At 36.1% G+C, this 17,917-nt stretch overlaps 1 protein-coding gene across 2 annotated transcripts in view; it reads right to left on the bottom strand.

The window, feature by feature from the left end:
* Positions 1 to 17,917, bottom strand: part of gabbr2 (gamma-aminobutyric acid (GABA) B receptor, 2) — a 378,525-nt gene that overhangs the window by 58,423 nt on the left and 302,185 nt on the right. For both annotated transcript variants that reach the window (XM_073930931.1, NM_001144043.1), the window contains exon 13: positions 13,061 to 13,183. In XM_073930931.1, the coding sequence (XP_073787032.1) occupies positions 13,061 to 13,183 (123 nt within the window). The remainder of the gene's footprint in view (positions 1 to 13,060; positions 13,184 to 17,917) is intronic.

Below are 17,917 nucleotides of genomic sequence, written 5' to 3'. Positions count from 1 at the left end.
CAGCCTTTTAAAACAAAGAGTCCTAGAAGGCCTTTCAGATTACTGAACACACACATTACATTATATACAAAACAGGTTGAGGAGGACACAAATGGACAGATGGCTTTTATCCCAGCGTTACGAGCACCACTAAGACATTCTTAAACAAAAGTGAATAAAAAGATGTTGTTCAAGGGTGCATAACACATAGTGGCCCACCCACACTGATGATAGCTTTGAAAAAGCATATGTGGTAACCTGTTATGAAAGAGCAAAGAAAAACAGAAAACGGTCTATGTAATGCAAACAATGCTTTTAGTTTATTATTTTTTTACTTTTGCTCTTAACCCCAGCTGTCTATCAGATATGGCTACACATATGTTTACTATGTAGTATTAAAGGGATAGTTTCAAAAATGAAAGTTATCATTTGCTTATTGTTTATTTCATGACATATTTGAGTTTCTTTCTTTTGTTGAACACAAAAGAAGATATTTTGAAGAATGCTGGTTGAGGGTATTCTTTGATTCTATCCGCTTGTTAATGTATGGAATACTATTCCTGGGTCCAAGCCACCACTTATTTGAATTGAAAAAATATTTGTTTATGACCCTTATTTAGTAATTTCACACATTAAAGTGAATATAAAATCATTGTGTACACTGGACTTGCTGCATCTTAGACACCAATATTTTAACAATTAAAAAAAATTAAACCCTTTCTGGCCGTCTGATATTAGGCATGGATGTATATATTGCGATCGGGATTTTTGAAAGTATTACAGTGCTTTGTAAACATTTGTTATTACCAGTTGTTGAGTCTCCCCATACAATTTGATATGTCGTTTAGACTTGAAAACCGCTTTGCATGACGTCACACTTAACAAGGGGATAGTACCCCCCCCCCTTTCCCCCTTTATTTGTGTTCAACACAATAAATAAAATCACATGAGAGGGAGTAAATGGTGGGGTAATTTAATTTTGATGTGAACTATCCCTTTAATGTGATTTGTGTGTTAAAATAAAATCACTGAAATTCAAGAGAAATCTTTACAAATTAGCCAGATTGGTCTATCATAGTCAGGACCAGAAAAAGTGGCACGCTTTTAAAAAATTTGCTGAATATTTTACAGCTTTTTAAAATAGTTTATCTGTGAAAATATACAATAATGTACACAGCTTAATTCTTTATAAATGTTATGACCTCAAGAATCTTTAAGTTCTGTAACTTATATAAAGGAAACACTGAGAGAAACATAGAGACACCTAGACATCTAAAGCTGCTACATCATGTTTGAAAATGAAACCATCTGATGCAGTCACCAGCGATCTGACAACTGCGGATCGCTAAAGAACTGCAAATCTGACACATATATACGAACTTCAACTTTCAGCATGCACCGCACACACACCAGTTCCTGATCCAGACTGATTGCAAACACGCACAGCTGAAGCTGCTAAAGAATTAATCACATGGATTTTAAAAGCAGCACACACACACACACACACAAACACCAGTTGCTGAGTCTTGTCATACTGTTAGTGAACGTTACAACGTGTTTTCTCAGTCTAGCCTTGTCGTGTTTGACCATTTGCCTTGTTTTTTCGTTGTTTTTGCTGCCTGTCCTGATCATTTGTCTGTTTATTGACCACAACTCTGGATTCCCTGCATGCATTTGTTTGCCCCTGTTGTGACTATTCCTTGTCTGACCATTCTCATAATAAACCAGCAGAATTATTAGCCCCCCTTTGATTTTTTTTTCCTTTTTTAAATATTTCCCAAATGATGTTTAACAAAGCAAGGACATTTTCACAGTATGTCTGATAATATTTTTTCTTCTGGAGAAAGTCTTATTTGTTTTATTTCGTCTAGAATAAAAACCATATAAAATAAAGCCATTTTAAGGTCAAAATTATTATCTCCATTAAGCTATTTATTTTTTCGATAGTCTACAGAACAAACCATCATCATACAATAACTTGCCTAATCACCCCAACCTGCCTAGTTAACTTAACTAACCAAGCTAACCCTATAATTGTCACTTTAAGCTGAACACAAGTGTTGAAAAATATAAAAAAATAGTAAAATATTATTTACTGTCATCATAGCAAAGATAAAAGAAATTAGTTATAAGAAATGAGTTATAAAAACTATTAAGTTTGAAAATGTGTTGAAAAAAATCAGGGGGCTAATAATTCAGGGGGGCTAATAATTCTGACTTCAACTGTTTACAATATGTAGAAGTTTAGAAAGTGATACAACTCACGTGGACTAGTTCAAACAGGGAAATGTGCTGCAATTAAAAAAAGTGAACTCAAAAAAATGTTGCAATATTTGCTTGATTTTGTGTTAAATTCATTGCCGATTGCCTGAGTGGTCTGAATAATAAATGGATAATGTAAGGTCTGTTCAAACCATTATAACTCACATGGCTTCATTGAAATAAATAAACAAACACTAAAATAGACATGGTTGTCTAAAAACATGTAAATAAATGAATAAATGCATCATACAATGTAAAATGTACATTATTTACAGTTGAAGTTAGAATTACTAGCCTTCCTGATTAATTATCCCCCATACCATCCCCCTCCCCCCTAATTTCTGCTCAATGGAAATAAGACATTTTTCAACACATTTGTCAGTATAAAATATTTTACTAGATATTTTTTCAAGATGCTAGTATTTAGCTTAAAACGCAACTTAAATGATTAACTAGATTAGTTAGGCTAAGCTAAGGCTTAGTTATTAACTAAGCGAGTTGGTGTAATTAGGCAAGTCATTGCATGATGGTAGTTTATTGCTTAAGAAGGCTAATAATTTTGACCTTCAAATAGTTTAAAAAAATTTTAAAAACTGCTTTTCTTCTAGCTGAAATAAAACAAATGAGACGTTTCGAAGAAAAAATATTGTGGGAAATACTGTGAAAAAATCATTGCACTGTTAAACATCATTTGGGAAATATTCCAAAAGAAAAAAAAACTAATATTTAATAATAATTCAGACTTGAACTGTATATTCACTTTTGTACAATTTCAGTATCTGATATACTCAACGTCTCAAGTAAAATGCGATTCACAAAATCAAAGCCGACCCCTGTGAAATTGGACATAAGCTCATTATCTCAGTATGAAATGAATGGAAGTCTATCAAATGTCCCCCAAAAAAGCTAGAATATGTGTGTCTATTCATTATGCTGGTGCCCTGCCAACAAAGTGGATCATTCCAGCTGTACAGTCACAGCAGACCCGCGTCTAAATCAATCCACAATGAAAGTGCACGTTTAGACCAATTATTTCCTATATTAAAGGTCCCTCCTAAAATAAGCATTTGCACATGAATAGCCCTGGTGACTCACGGCTGTCTGCCTGTCCTCGGTCTGACACAGAGAGTGAGAAAAACTGGGATTTGAACACTTCAGACAATCTGACAGATGCTCGCTTTCTCTCAGGAAGACTGAACAGCGAGTGAGCAGCAACACACCGGTGCCTTATTTTATAGGAGAATATATGTGAAAAAAATAATACAAAATCTGAATCCACGTCCAGTTATAACGATCATTTCATCCATCATCACATTTTGATGGATTGCTCCTGCCATGATTGATAGAAAATGTTCACAAATGTCTCTTTCAAACAGTGTTCAGTTTACCGTCTGTGAGCAGGAATAGCTCGCCATTAATTACCGCAGGTAAATAGAGCTGACGTTGTGAATAAGGTGCTATAATGAGCCTAATTTGCATAGACAGCAGGTATGTTTGTGCAGGAAAAAAATATGACAATGACTTAATTTAAATATTCATAGAGCAGCACTATTTTAGCTCATATTGCAACCATGTGCCTGTACTAAAAATATCTAATAAATCATGATAATAAACATGCATGATGCATATTGTTATCATTAATGTGGTCTACAAAGTGCCTGAGATTTTGATTACATATATTTAAATGTATTTACTGTTGGTTAAAACTTTGCTATAAGGCTCCATTTGGTAACATTTGTTAATTCAATTCAAGAGTTCACACTTAGATATTGTTTGACAAATGTTAGCAGGTTGCTGTCCTGGGAGAGAACCCTGAGCTCGGAGATAGTTGAGTCTGGGGCTCCCGCCTGGTCAATAGAGCATGTAAGGAGTACGAGATCAGGGGGTTCTTGAGAGCTTCCCATGGTAAAGGAGGAACGAGGAGAAGGGGTGGATGGGGGGTTTCTTTGGAAAACGAAGGCTAGGGAGAAGTTCTAGCTGGGCCTTAATAGTGAGTTTGGATTAATCTGATAGGCTAACTAATGATTGTAGATCAGCTGCAGTCAATCATATCACCTGCACCTCTCGAAATTAGTTTGTGAAACTTTACTTAAATTCATGATGAAAACTACTTAACTAACTAAACTAACTACTAACTAACCAAGGAAAAACTTACTAAGGAAATATTAATATTAGGTGATATTATGTAATGAAAGTCAAAACTATTTAATTTAATGGAGTTATTAACCAAATAAAGTACAGTTGTATTTTATCTTTGACATACTGTACTTGATAAACACGTGTCCTTTTCCACTCTGGGCCTGCAATTCGCAAAACATTTTATATTACCATTAAGAGTTCCTAAAAAAAAAAGGTTTCAGTTAAGAGTTTTCTTGAAAAACCTATCCACAAAGCTGCTGAAATTAACTTGTACTGAGGAATAGAGAGAAGCCTTAAGCTGGGGTGAACTTGTGTATACGAATGAGTGAGGGAGGGGATGAACTTGATATACATGTCAGCATGATTACTAACAATGCACACTGATTGGCTGATGGAAAGCGGAGGGGTCTCAGAGAGAATTTTTTTCATAGAAACTATTGGAGGGGGATATATGTTAATATTTTTGGAAAAATAATATAAAATAAAAAATAATTTAAAAAATTATAAAATAAAAAATAAAATAAAATAATATTTGTATTTAACAATAAAACATATATGTATATGTAATATAATATCTGTATATGTATATGTACAATATGCATATTATTATTATCATTTTTAAAACATTTGACCACATTGATTTAAAAAATGTATAAAACATTGCCAAACATAATTTCCAATACATGAAAAAAGATAAAGTTACAAATACAAATGCCTCCTAAATATAAAACAACATGAACAATGATGATGGTTATAAGAAAGCATACTTGAATAGATGGGTCACTGTTTTTTAAATCCAAGGCAAACGAGTCCAATAATCAGGGTGCCCCAGAGCTAAAAGTTCTGGATCCCATTGTGTTTAATTGTGTGCCGTGTGGCAAACATATTTTCTTCCCAGATTTCAGGTACCAACCATTTTAGGACAGTCTGTGGTTGGGTCTGCTAACGTTTCACTAATTAAGGAGATAGATTCAGTGCTAAAATGCTTTATCAGTGTGGACTGATTATTTTTAAGATTTTCTCCTAAATCTCAGAGTTGAGAGCTACTTTTAACCTCAAGATATTTCTTTTTAAAATATTTACAGGCAATTTTAGTGTTTTTGCTTTTTCATTATCACCACTTCCCATATAGTTAAGATCAACAACCTTTTGCAACAAATAACAACTCTGTTTTTTGGTCTTACCTAGGCTATTGTGATATACGACTGAGCGAGATTTGTAAAATATCAATGTAAATATATTTTAAAATATTTTGCTTAATAACCGTTCTACACATAAATTTATTAAGATGTTTTCAATTGGGATGATGCAGTGGCGCAGTAGGTAGTGCTGTCGCTTCACAGCAACCTTCACTGAACCTCGGCTCAGTTGGTGTTTCTGTATGGAGATTGCATGTTCTCCCTGCATTCACGTGGGTTTCCTCTGGGTGCTCCGGTTTCCCCTCACAGTCCAAAGACATGTGGTAGAGGTGAATTGGGTAGGCTAAATTGTCTGTAGTGTATGAGTGTGTGTGTGCGGATGTTTCCCAGAGATGGGTTGTGGCTGTAAGGGCATCCACTGCGTAAAATAGTCCTGGATAAGTTGGCGGTTTATTCCGCTATGGCGACCCTGGAGTAATAAAGGGACTAAGCCGACAAGAAAAAGAATGAGTGGATGAATGTTTTCAAATGTTTGATATCAAATTTTGTTGTTGTTAATATTCTAAGCAAACGATCGAAAGGGTAAAACAATAAGGATATTGTCCTCACAGCCTTTTTTGCTCATGTTTATCAAGGGTGCCAATATTAGTGGAGGTCACAGTACAACAATTCTACATATTTTGCATGTCATCATGAGTGTGTTTCTCCAGGTAGCTGTCATTACAGCCGCTGTCCAAAGCTTTCCCCTGCGTTTTTTTTTTTTTTTCGTCTTGGGGATCAGCAGTGACAGCGCTGGTTTATGGGTGTCAGAAACCTCGACTGTTGCCATGGTGATGCCACACTGCAATAGTGTGTGCAGGCAGCCTGCGCTTGCTGCAGCGGTGAGTGTTGCAGGAGAACCTTCTGAATGCTAATCAGCCCCTCCACAGTTTGTCCTTCATCAGAGAAACACTCAGGATATACATTATGCTCTCACTCTCACACCATTCAAAAACACCTGCCAATATCCACAAGGAGAAACCATTTGTTTGGCAAGACATTTACGCTTTGGTCAAAGCTCAAATGATCTTTCTTAATAGTTGACCAATATTGTGCCCCTTTAACTTTTTAAAACAAATGACTGCATCTATTTGATCACTAATAAAATACATAAACTTAATACAAAGAAACTAAAAGAGATATTGTTATTAATCTTATTACCAATGAAAAAACTACACTAGAACTTGTTAGAGTAGAGCTCAAGAACCCTTAATGCAACTCCAAAGCATCAATAGATAGAAAATGCTCATAAATCACAAATTAACTGTTGATTTTTTTTTGTACCAGTTGACACAGTGACACTTTACAGGGAACACTGAAATTTAAATTGATCATACTTAATTGGTTGATGTACTGAAGTGGTGCAGAGTTACAAAATTACAAAATATCTATCTCTCATGTAGGTTTAAACTTTTATGAGTTTCTGGTAACACTTTACAATAAGGTTCATTAGTTAATGCATTTACCAACATGAATTAATCATGAACAACACATGTACAGCATTTATTAATCATAATTAAACATTTACTAACTCATTATTAACATCCAAGTCCATGCTTGTTAACATTAGTTAATGCACTAACATGTTAACATGAACTAACAATGAACTACTGTATTTTCATTAACTAACGTTAACTAACATGAACAAATACAGTGGTAAATGTTGTTTATTGTTTGTTCATGTTAGTAAATGCATTAATTAACATTAACTAATGAACCTTATTGTAAAGTGTGACCGAGTTTCTTTATTCTGTTGATTATAAAATAATGTATTTTGAAGAATGCTGGTTGGTAGGAAAATTATATGGATGTCAATGAATCCCAGCAACCAGCATTTTTCAAAATATCTCCTTTTGTGGTAATTAGGTTTTGAACAAGCAAAAGGGTGAATAATTGATGACAAAGTTTTCATTTTTGTGTGAACTATCCCTTAAACTATGTGCTTTAAATCAATAAACACCTAATTTGTTGTTCATTAATAGTTATTAGGGTAGTAGTTAGGCTTAAGTATTAGGTAGGATTAGGAATGTGGAATAAGATCAGGACGATTATGTACTTTATAAGTACTAATAAAGAGCCAATATCTTAATAATACACTACCTGACAAAAGTCTTTTCATGGATCCCAGTTGTAAGAGCAACAAATAATAACTTGACTTCTAGTTGATGATTTGGAAAAGTGGCAGAAGGTAATTTTTTTCTAATGAATCATCTGTTGAACTGCATCCCAATCATCACAAATACTGCAGAAGACCTATTGGAACCCGCATGGACCCAAGATTCTCACAGATATCAGTCAAGTTTGGTGAAGGAAAAATCATGGTATGGGGTTGCATTCAGTATGGGGGTGTGGGAGAGATCTGCAGAGTGGATGGCAACATCAACAGCTTGAGGTATCAGGACATTTGGGCTGCCCATTGCATTACAAACTACAGGAGAGGGCAAAATCTTTAGCAGGATAGCGCTCCTCATACTTCAGCCTCCACATCAAAGTCCCTAAAAGCAAAGAAGGTCAAGGTGCTCCAGGACTGCCCAGCCCAGTCAACAGACATGAACATTATTGAGCATGTCTGCGGTAAGCTGAAGGAGGAGGCAATAAAGATGAATCTAAAGAATCTTGATGAACTCCTGCAAGAACGCTTTCTTTGCCATACCAGGTGACTATTAATAAGTCATTGCAGAGATGTATGGATGCAATCCTCCAAGCTCATGGGAGTCATACACAATATTAATTATTCTTCCACTGCACCATGACTTTATATCTGTACATTATTTCTGTTAAGTGACTAGACTTTTGTCTAAGCAAAGTTACCTTGCTGTCCTAATTAAATAATTAAAAAATTAAGGCCTGATCATATTTTATTTGCTAAAATAAGTGTAATCTAGAGGCCTTCGCCTTTCATATAAGCCACTTCTGATACCAAATGATCAACTAAAAGTCAAGTTATTATTTTCTGTTCCTAAAACTTGGATAGACAACTAGACTTTTGTCAGGTAGTGCAAGCCACTAGTTAAAAGTGAGGATTGGTACTTAAATTAAAGCTTTATGCTAGTTAAACCAATATGCTAGCATTGTGCATGCTGATTTAAGCAACTAGGAATGTGTTTCCCAAGCAAAATGCTTGTAGTTTAAAATAGCTCTGTAGGAAGTAAAGTGTGTCACACTGCGAGGCACAGCTCATATATTTTAATAAATAACGGCTATAAAACTTTAAAAATCTTCTGCATGTTCTTCTTTGTCATAATGGCAGTGCTCTATGCAGCACATATGGCCCAGTTTTTTTTTTTTTTTTTTTACTTTGCACAAATGTCTGCAAAGTCTGAGTTTTTAATCTGGATCAGCTGACGCAGAAAAGGAGCTGGTTTTCAGCAGAGCAGTCTCTAAAACAGAAATAAGTTTACAGCTCACATCAACGCTGTCCATTGTGCTCCCATCTGTTTACATTCTTTTATTTCTCATTCCTGACAGACTGTCCACTGCAATTGTCACTTAATTTTAAACAAACACACACTCTGTGTCCTACAGCAGTCAACTGTGGCTTATTCCAGAGGCAAAAGTTATGCATCAAATCTTCAAAATCACATCAGCCCTAAAGTTCTGCTCACAGTGACACAGATTAGAGGTCACTAAATTGCTGTTTTGCTAACTAATAGCCGTGTTTACCCAAGCCAACAATATGAGGTAAAAAATCATTCAAACTGCTCAAATTTGTCACAGTGGGCGCTATCAAGTACTGGCATCAGACAAACAAATCTCAGTGAAAATTAATAATTCTTTATTAAGCTTGCTATAAAATTAGCTATTCCCTTTGAATGAAAATCTGCTGTGAATTAGTCGTTTGAATCAGTTCGTTGAAACAAACTGACCAAAAGAACCAATCTGAAGAAAAGAACTGGACATCTTTGTAAGGATTTTGTTCATATTGTTTCACAGATTCAATGTATTGCAACCCAGGCTCATTCTGAAAACGTATCCCTATATACATTTCTGGAGAGCATAAAATACATCCCAGAAGGTATGCGTTTTGCAGTTTTTGTTTTTGCGAATCCACCAGAGGGCACTGTGTACTTTTTTTGAGATCTTAAATTTCTCTCGTGAGTGCCATTCGTGTCTGTTCTTCTTACGTAAATCCAAGGCCACTGTCGACTGACTGAATGACTGACTAACCGATTGACTGTCTCACCCTCCTTTCGTAACCCCACGGATAGTTTTCAAAAGCACCAATCGACCCAATCACCCCCTTCCCTAAACACAACTGACAGTGTTGTCAAAAGCAATCCAGAAAAAGAATAGCCCTCGTGGCCGCCCAATTTTTACCCCGTCTTCAGATTTTGCCACATTTTCACCCCAATATTTGCTTGTTTATTTTATTTTTTGGCTTTTGTTTTAGTTTCACCTGCTTTCTGGAATCATTCTCTACTTGACTCGAACCCTTTGTCATGGTCAACTTCTCTCTGCGTCTCAAGTCTGCCAACGGATGCAGCAATCCACTGGACAAGCTGGTAACAACATACCTGCCAACACTTCTGTTTTTCCCGGGAATCTCCCATATTTCAGACCCATCTTCTGCCACCCTCCTGTTTTGTTATTTCTCCCAGAAAACTCCCGTAATTTCATCCCCTTGGTACAGTCTACTGTATAACAACCTCGGGTCGCCAATCACATCCTCACCACTACTGCCCTTGCCCCCCACCCCTGGTCTCCCAGATTGTCAGAGACAAATGTTGGCAGGTATTGGTAATAACCGGAAAGCCGTCCATACGAAGATAAGTGGTCAGCTAGTAAGCGCAAAAAGAAACGGCGTCATACCACCCCATAGCATTTGTTTTAAAGATGAAATGCAGCCACACGTACTTCTGACTTCATAGTTCGTGATATCCAGAAATGTATAGAGGGCTACATTTCAGAATGAGCCAGATTTACTTTCCTAAAAAAACTTGGCTTTACTAATTTTGGCTCTCAAACTGGTGTTAAATACTTACAATTTCAGCTAGAAATGAACTTTAATATTCTACTAAAAACAAATCACCTACACCTTTAATAAAAGCAAATTGACTGAGTAAATTAAAAGCAAATTTCCTTTTATTTTTAGGTAAACTTTCCCTTTAAGTTGCTTGCTTCAAGAACAAAAAAAAATGCATGGTCCATTCCCAACCCTCTTCAAAATGCTTATATGGTCTGAAATAAACTACATGTACAGTAGAAGACAGGAAAGAGGATGAAGGAAGAAAAGAGCTTGTCTAAACACCCTAGAGTGATGGAAAAGTTAATGGGCCTTTTCCTAGCACCAATCAATCTGCGCTAATCTCCTGCTGAGAGTTCTCCTGAGAGATGGCGGCCATGATTCCATCGCTGCGACGGCAAAGTCCACTCAACCACATCGCCTGTTAGTCGCCAGACCTTTCACTCTCTAACACACTAAGTACAGGGATTATACACCTCGAGAATAGACAGACAAAAATCGAAAGCTGAATTCTGAAAACATGCCTTAAAGTGACAGTTCCCCAAAAATTATAGTACGTCATTAACTTTTTTTTTTAAGGTTTTTTTGATTACTTGAATTTTAATAGAGGAACAGAAATCTCTCAAGTTTCATTACAAATATGTTGTGAGGGTTTAGAAGGACAGGACTAAGTAAATTTATTTATATAGTTAACCTTTTTGAATCTTCTGTTTTGGTGACAAATTTGGATTCACAACCAGGCCCATCGGAAACACATGACTCCTGCAGCATTTCTGCAAAACCTAAAAATGCATTGCTCCAAGTATGATTTGCTGCACTTTCCTTATAAAATATCCATAATAGAAATTAGTTTTGCTGCTTGTTTAAACTACTTATTTAAAATGAGTTGAAACAATACAAATCTTAAGTTTTTTTGCGACAACTAAATAGTTTATGTTCAGTCCACTTAAAATGGTAAATACAATTGTTAACTTAAAGAGCCACTATTATGCATTAAAAGGGTCATATTTTGGTTTTGGGGTCTCCAACAACTGGCTGATTTACATGCAAGTCAAAAAAACATTTCATTGTCTTATAATGTGCATTTATTTTTACTTAATTATCCCAGCGACTCCCATGTGATTCGTTCAGCGATTCATTTGTTCCCAAATCCCTCCTTAGCTTGATGCTAATCTGTGCTGATTGGACCGATGACAGACCGATGTCTGTTGCGATTAATCAACTGCATTCATCGCGACAGATAGAGAAATAGAAATAGAGAAATACCCACCACAGCTTTTGAACAATTTTGTAGTAGTCAGAGTGCAGAGTGCATGTGTGAGCATACCTGCTAACACTTCTACCCATCTCCCGTAATTCCAATTCACTGTAATAATTCTGCCCCTGCGATACATTATCGATGTAGCTAAGTACCAATATTCATTTAAAAGTACAAAAGAACTGAATTCATTCATCAGCCTTGCACAGCTGTTTACCCCAGGACATGAGGTGGCGCTTCTTGTAATGGGGGATCAAAAACACATCAATGTTGCAATTTCACAAAATATATGTGCTGTTTATAAAAGTAATACATCTTATACTGTAACTTTGTGATGCATTTTTCCCTTTCATTTACTAATATCATGATGTATTGTGAATGGTTTTCTGATCTATCATTATTGTCATCAGCATTATTAGTATCAGGGGCAAAAATATCGTGATACTGTCGTATCATATTACTGTACCTGAATATCTGACTACTTAAATTTATTTATTTGTTTATGCTTGCAATTCGTTTGATTCACTTCGCTGTAGGATTATTCCAATCAATCTAAATGAATGATTTCATTCCAAATAAAGCTATTCAAGTCATCTGCCAAAATTGTATTCATATGCCAAAATATATCGCAGAAAACTAAAATATCGTGCAGCCCTAATAGAAATCATAATAGTGAGTTTGGAACAACATGAACATGACTGTCACAGATTAATTCTGTCACATCTGATGATAGAATAAGCATTTTTGTGTGAACTATCCATTTATGTTTTTAAACACAAATCAATAGAATGTTAAGGTAACTATCCAGCTGCAATGAACACAATGAAGTCTGTTTTATCTTTGCTTCTAGCTAAACACCACCAATCATTAGCAACAGCATCCATGAACGCACATGACCAAACGCACATGACTAAAGCAAGCAGACGTTCAAAATGTCCAGCCTATTTTGAAACCCTGCTCAATCACATGCGTCCCCCTCTGCGTGACAGCACGGTACAGACTCGTCCAAATGTCTTTTTTTTCCAAGCAATTGTGCCAATGTGCCACATTCCAGCTGGCCTACGTCTTCAACCACCGTGGATGTAGGGGCGGGTCAGAACGTCTCATTTCCTGATCCCAAAAATAACCCAGATGGTAATAAAACTTGGCCACTGCATGTTCCCCGATGATCCCAACTCCCTGTGACTATGATTTAGTTGGAATTGATTAACCATTACAACCCGGTCGAGGGATTCTGCTGAATCGTTACATACAACATTAATAATAAGCAATCAGACTCGCCTCCAAGCTGTACTCTTCCACAGTTCTCTTCAGGGGATCCACGATCTGCCAGCATATGAGGATGCACAAATCAATCAGCAACATCCCTCCCACGATGATAAAGAGCTTCTGGTCCTTGATAATCTGGAAGGGGAAAAAGAGAGAAAAGTAATGGACGAGGTGATTAAGGGGATGAGAAAAAGACAGAGATGGACAGGAACCATCAATGGGGCATTGGCTCAATGATCTCCTCTCGCATTTTGAACCTTTGTGGATGAAAGCACTGCTCCTGTCTGATCTTTTCCTCTTTTCTTCTATTTAACAGTGGTTGACCTAAACATAACCCAAATCAAAGGAAAGGTCACCGCGAGGAGGCCTGTGTGTATACTAGAGAAAGCAAACAGAGGGAACGAACAAATTCTTCCATGATTCCGAATAGAAACGCTAACTTGTTTTGATCCGATGGCTTACCAACAGCCAAAATCTTGCATCATAAGGATCAAGGCAGTGGTGGGTTACTATGTGAGCACTGAGCTAAAAGCAGAACCCTATCAGAGCGGATGCTCTTTATCTTCAGTCAAACAGAGGTTGATGGTTTCATTAAATGGTCAGACATTTGAAATAGCACAAGATCATGATATGACAAGATGCATTAGGAGAACTGCTTGGCCAAATGGCCGCTAAACTTCATTGTACAAAATCTCTTTTATCTCTGCAAATGGAAGCTGATGATGGATCAAAAACAACCATCAGCCATAAAAATCCCTCCCTTTACAATTTACAGATACAAATAGTTCCTAAGGGTAAAATAAAATGAATCATGCAATGGATGATGCCTTATGTGGACATGAAACACTGAATCTAGTGTCTTTCAAGAGCAAAATAGCCAATTTGCTGTTATTGTAAAGATTTATTACCGTAAATAAACTCTATGAGGAAAAATAGATGACCTAATATAAAGATGTAAAAATAACTTTCCAAACAGTTCCCAAAAATTATTAGCTAATACTTAAGTTGACACGACAGATAACAGTTACTCCAAAAGGCGGAAGATTTGTTGCCATTTTCAGACCAGCGCAACCCTAATTTTCACGTTTGCGAAACGTTTAAATAGCAAATTAATTTGCACCACTTTGTGGACTTATGGGTGTTCTGGTCTAAAATAGAGGTGTTAGGAAACATTGATGGTGCTTTGCTTTTTTGAGGAACTGAAATAGGCTGCACCACTGACCAACTGAAAGCTGGTCTAAAGTTCAGTGCAGAGCGCGTTAGTTGAGAGCCTTTGCAGGTCCAAGATATGTACACATTCCTTAATACACACAGGATGTACAGCAATACACAAATGACTTTACATTTGAAAAAATAAAGGAGTAAAATGTTACAAAAAGGATTATTTTCTACATAAATATATAAACCACTACCTCCATGCCTTCTTCATGTGGGGGAGCTTTTTTCAGTTTATTAATGACAATTTGAATTGGTATAATGTTACTATTAATAGCAATATAATTTATTATATGCATATATTTGTTTTAATAAAAACAAGTTTAGATGTATCCACCTGCTGGGTTTTGGAGATGTATGCATCACCATATGGGGCATAAGAATAAGGCGTGTGTTTGGATATAGCTCAGTTTTTTTTACCACACTTAGTTATTATTGTTTAAATTTGTTTGCTGGAAATTAGAACTGAATATTGAAATAGTCTTAAAAAACAAATCTTTGCGCTTCAAGAACAAAATAAAATATGTAGGCTAATGGATGTCTTCAGTGGAGTGCATTTCCTTATCCCCGAAAGTAAAGGAGTAAAGAGTAAAAATAAAGTAAAGAGAAAGTAAAGAGGCCAAATAGAGGAGGCTCAATCTTTATCCTTACACTTCAGATGCTCCGTTTAACTGTTTTCTTGCTAGTAAAGCATTCAGTTTTTCCACTTACAAAGTCTGACATGTAAATAGCAAAAGTGCCATAGCGTTGCAACTGACTCTTAAAGGAAATGGGAGAGGAGACTTTGATTGGTTTTAATGCACATTATGCTCAAAACACAACCATAACTCATAAGCACAAATCTGCTACATCATGTGCTGTAGCGCAAAGCATATTTTTTCCATCTTTAAAATAGCAAAAGTGGATTCAGATATGCCCTTCATGCTTTTGCGCCATGCACTTTAGACTTTGCGCCTATATCATTAAAATAGAGCCCATCATGTCTATTAAATTTTTCCTGCAGAATGCCATACAGGTCTGAGATAACACTGGAAAGTGTAAATGACAGATTTCCACATTTGTCTAAACTAACACAAAATAATTATTGACATCTATGCACATCAAACTGGGAAAAATGACACGTCACTATTACTGCTGTTAATTAATCATGATCTTGGATTTCATACCCTATAGCTCTATTTAAGCTTTTGTATTCACAGTTCAAATTGCTCACTGCTTATACAAGATTGTTGCTGCAGGTCTACAAGAGCATGTGGTGCATTAGTGTCAGATTGTGTTTGTGCTCAGTCTAACTTATGCAGGCCATCATGTGCCTGTGTCGGATTGCATTTACAGATGCACACATCTCTTAATGCCATCTATTTGTGACACTGTATGTTCCATAATACAGTCAGGGACTCTGAATGATGCATGATGCAGTACACAGGTGTGTATGTAGTTGTATGTCATACAATAATGAATATTTAAGCTTATTGACCATATATATTTAGATAAAAAAGTGGAATCAGACTAACAGTTTTTTAAAAGGCTCGGGATGAATTACCCTAAAATGATGGTATAAAATATTGTAGAAATGATATATTACCTAGAAATACTTAAGTAAAATTAAACAAACTAAGATTAACTAATGCAAATGATTAAAAACCTAATAGATAAAAACAGTACTTGCTTAATAGAAAAAAATGTAAATAAAGACATTCTGGAGAATCAGCTATTAAATACATATTAACTGGGATAACTAACATAAAAGATCATGAACACGTAAACAAAAGTAAAACTAAATAAACCTTATGAAAATTATTTGCCCAATGAAATGGACTTAACACTATCCCCCAATTTATGCTGCAACCCCTATTAAAACACAACAATTGGTAAACAACATAAAACTATTATGTAACTGAAAAAATTATCTAAAATTAGATAATCTGAAAATCTTAAATAAAAAATAACTTAATACCTATAATGATTATTTGCTCAACAATACAAAGTTAAAGTTATCCCGATGAGCTCCCAAATTTCTGTTGTAATCCTCTATTAAAAACTCATCAAAAGAAATAACTGACATAAAGATCATAAACTCATTCATTCATTCATTTATTTATTCATTCATTCATTCATTTTCTTTTATTAATCTGGGGTCATCCAGCTTTACGCAGCAGATGCCCTTCCAGCTGCAACTCATCACTGGGAAACATCCATACGCACTTATTCCCACACATACACTATGAACAATTTAGCTTACCACATGTCTTTGGACTTGTGGGAGAAACCGGAGCTTCCGGAGAAAACCCACAGGGACAACATGCAAACTCCATACAGAAATGCAAACTGACCCAGCCGAGGCTCGAACAAGCGACCTATTAGCTGTGATGCGATTGTGCTACCCACTGCGCCCTATAAACTCATACACCAAAGTAAAATTAAATCAACTCATAACTAATAAATGAAAAATGTATAAGAGTTATCCCGGACGAGCCCCCCAATTTATGTTACAACCCCTATTTAAAACACATCATGGGGTAAAAAACATTAAATAGGTCATAAACTCATAAAATGAGGTCAAATGAAATAATATGAAACTGACAAAAAAAAACAAAAACAAGATATAAACAATGATTGCCCAACAAGAGTTATACTTATCCTGAGCAAGCCCCTGATTTTTTACAATCCCCTACTAAAAACACATTATAAACCAGGTCATAAACTAATAAAATGAGGTCAAACTAAAGTATATAAAACTGATAAATAAAAACTTAGATATAAATATTAATTGTCGAAAAAGGGTTATAGTTATCCCGGACGAGCCCCCATTTTTGTTACAACCCCCTATAAAAAACACATTGTTAAAAAGGTTATTAACTCATAAAATGAGATCAAGTGGAATAATATGAAACTGATAAAGAAAAACTAATATTTAAACAATAATTGTCCAACAAAAGTTATGGTTATCCCGTACGAGCCCCCCAAATTTATGTTAAAACCCCCTATTAAAAACACCTCAAGGGGTAAACTATATGAAAATGTCATAAATGTGAACAATCCTGTTAAAATAAGATAAACACACCTAAATTCAACCATAACCTAGGCAACTAAAGCAAACATCAGTATGTGCAATGCATGTACATGTGTGTTTGAGTTTTTTTTCCCGCTCTATCTTTCTCTTTTCCTAGAGCTCAGATTTAAATCTGGCAGAGGTGATTGACACAGCCCTCGCTTGGCCCCGAGGCACAGAGAGACTGTAACAGACCCCTCAGACCGGTGGACCAGCATCGAACGGCGGCTGATTTGCGACGGCCTGTCCGCCGAGTCACTGCTTCTCAGCTTGATAAAGAGATGGCACACCCACATGCACACTCACAAAACACAGTCCTGACAGCAGCCATCGCTTTCGAGTGCCAAAGCCCAGCAGTCCATCACTGTGTGGAGCGGGAGTCAGCTCACTGCCAGCTTCCTGCACACTGAAGCGCCAGAGGGAATTAAAGCCCGGAGTCTGGGCATTACCTGTCTCTGAATTTATTTATATGTAGTGGTCCAGTTAAGAACTGCTAATTGAGTGTGAAAGTGCAACTGGAGAGAAGAAACTGGCATTACATCGTATTCTGTTTTCTGAATCATTGTTTGGAATTCTGTATTCAGGAAAAAATCTATTATTTT

Source organism: Danio rerio, chromosome 19 (genome assembly GCF_049306965.1).
Source record: "Danio rerio strain Tuebingen ecotype United States chromosome 19, GRCz12tu, whole genome shotgun sequence".
In the NCBI taxonomy this organism is placed as follows: Eukaryota; Metazoa; Chordata; class Actinopteri; order Cypriniformes; family Danionidae; genus Danio; species Danio rerio.
The sequence above is the reverse complement of the archived record's forward strand: the minus strand, read 5'-3'. Positions and strand labels throughout refer to the sequence as shown.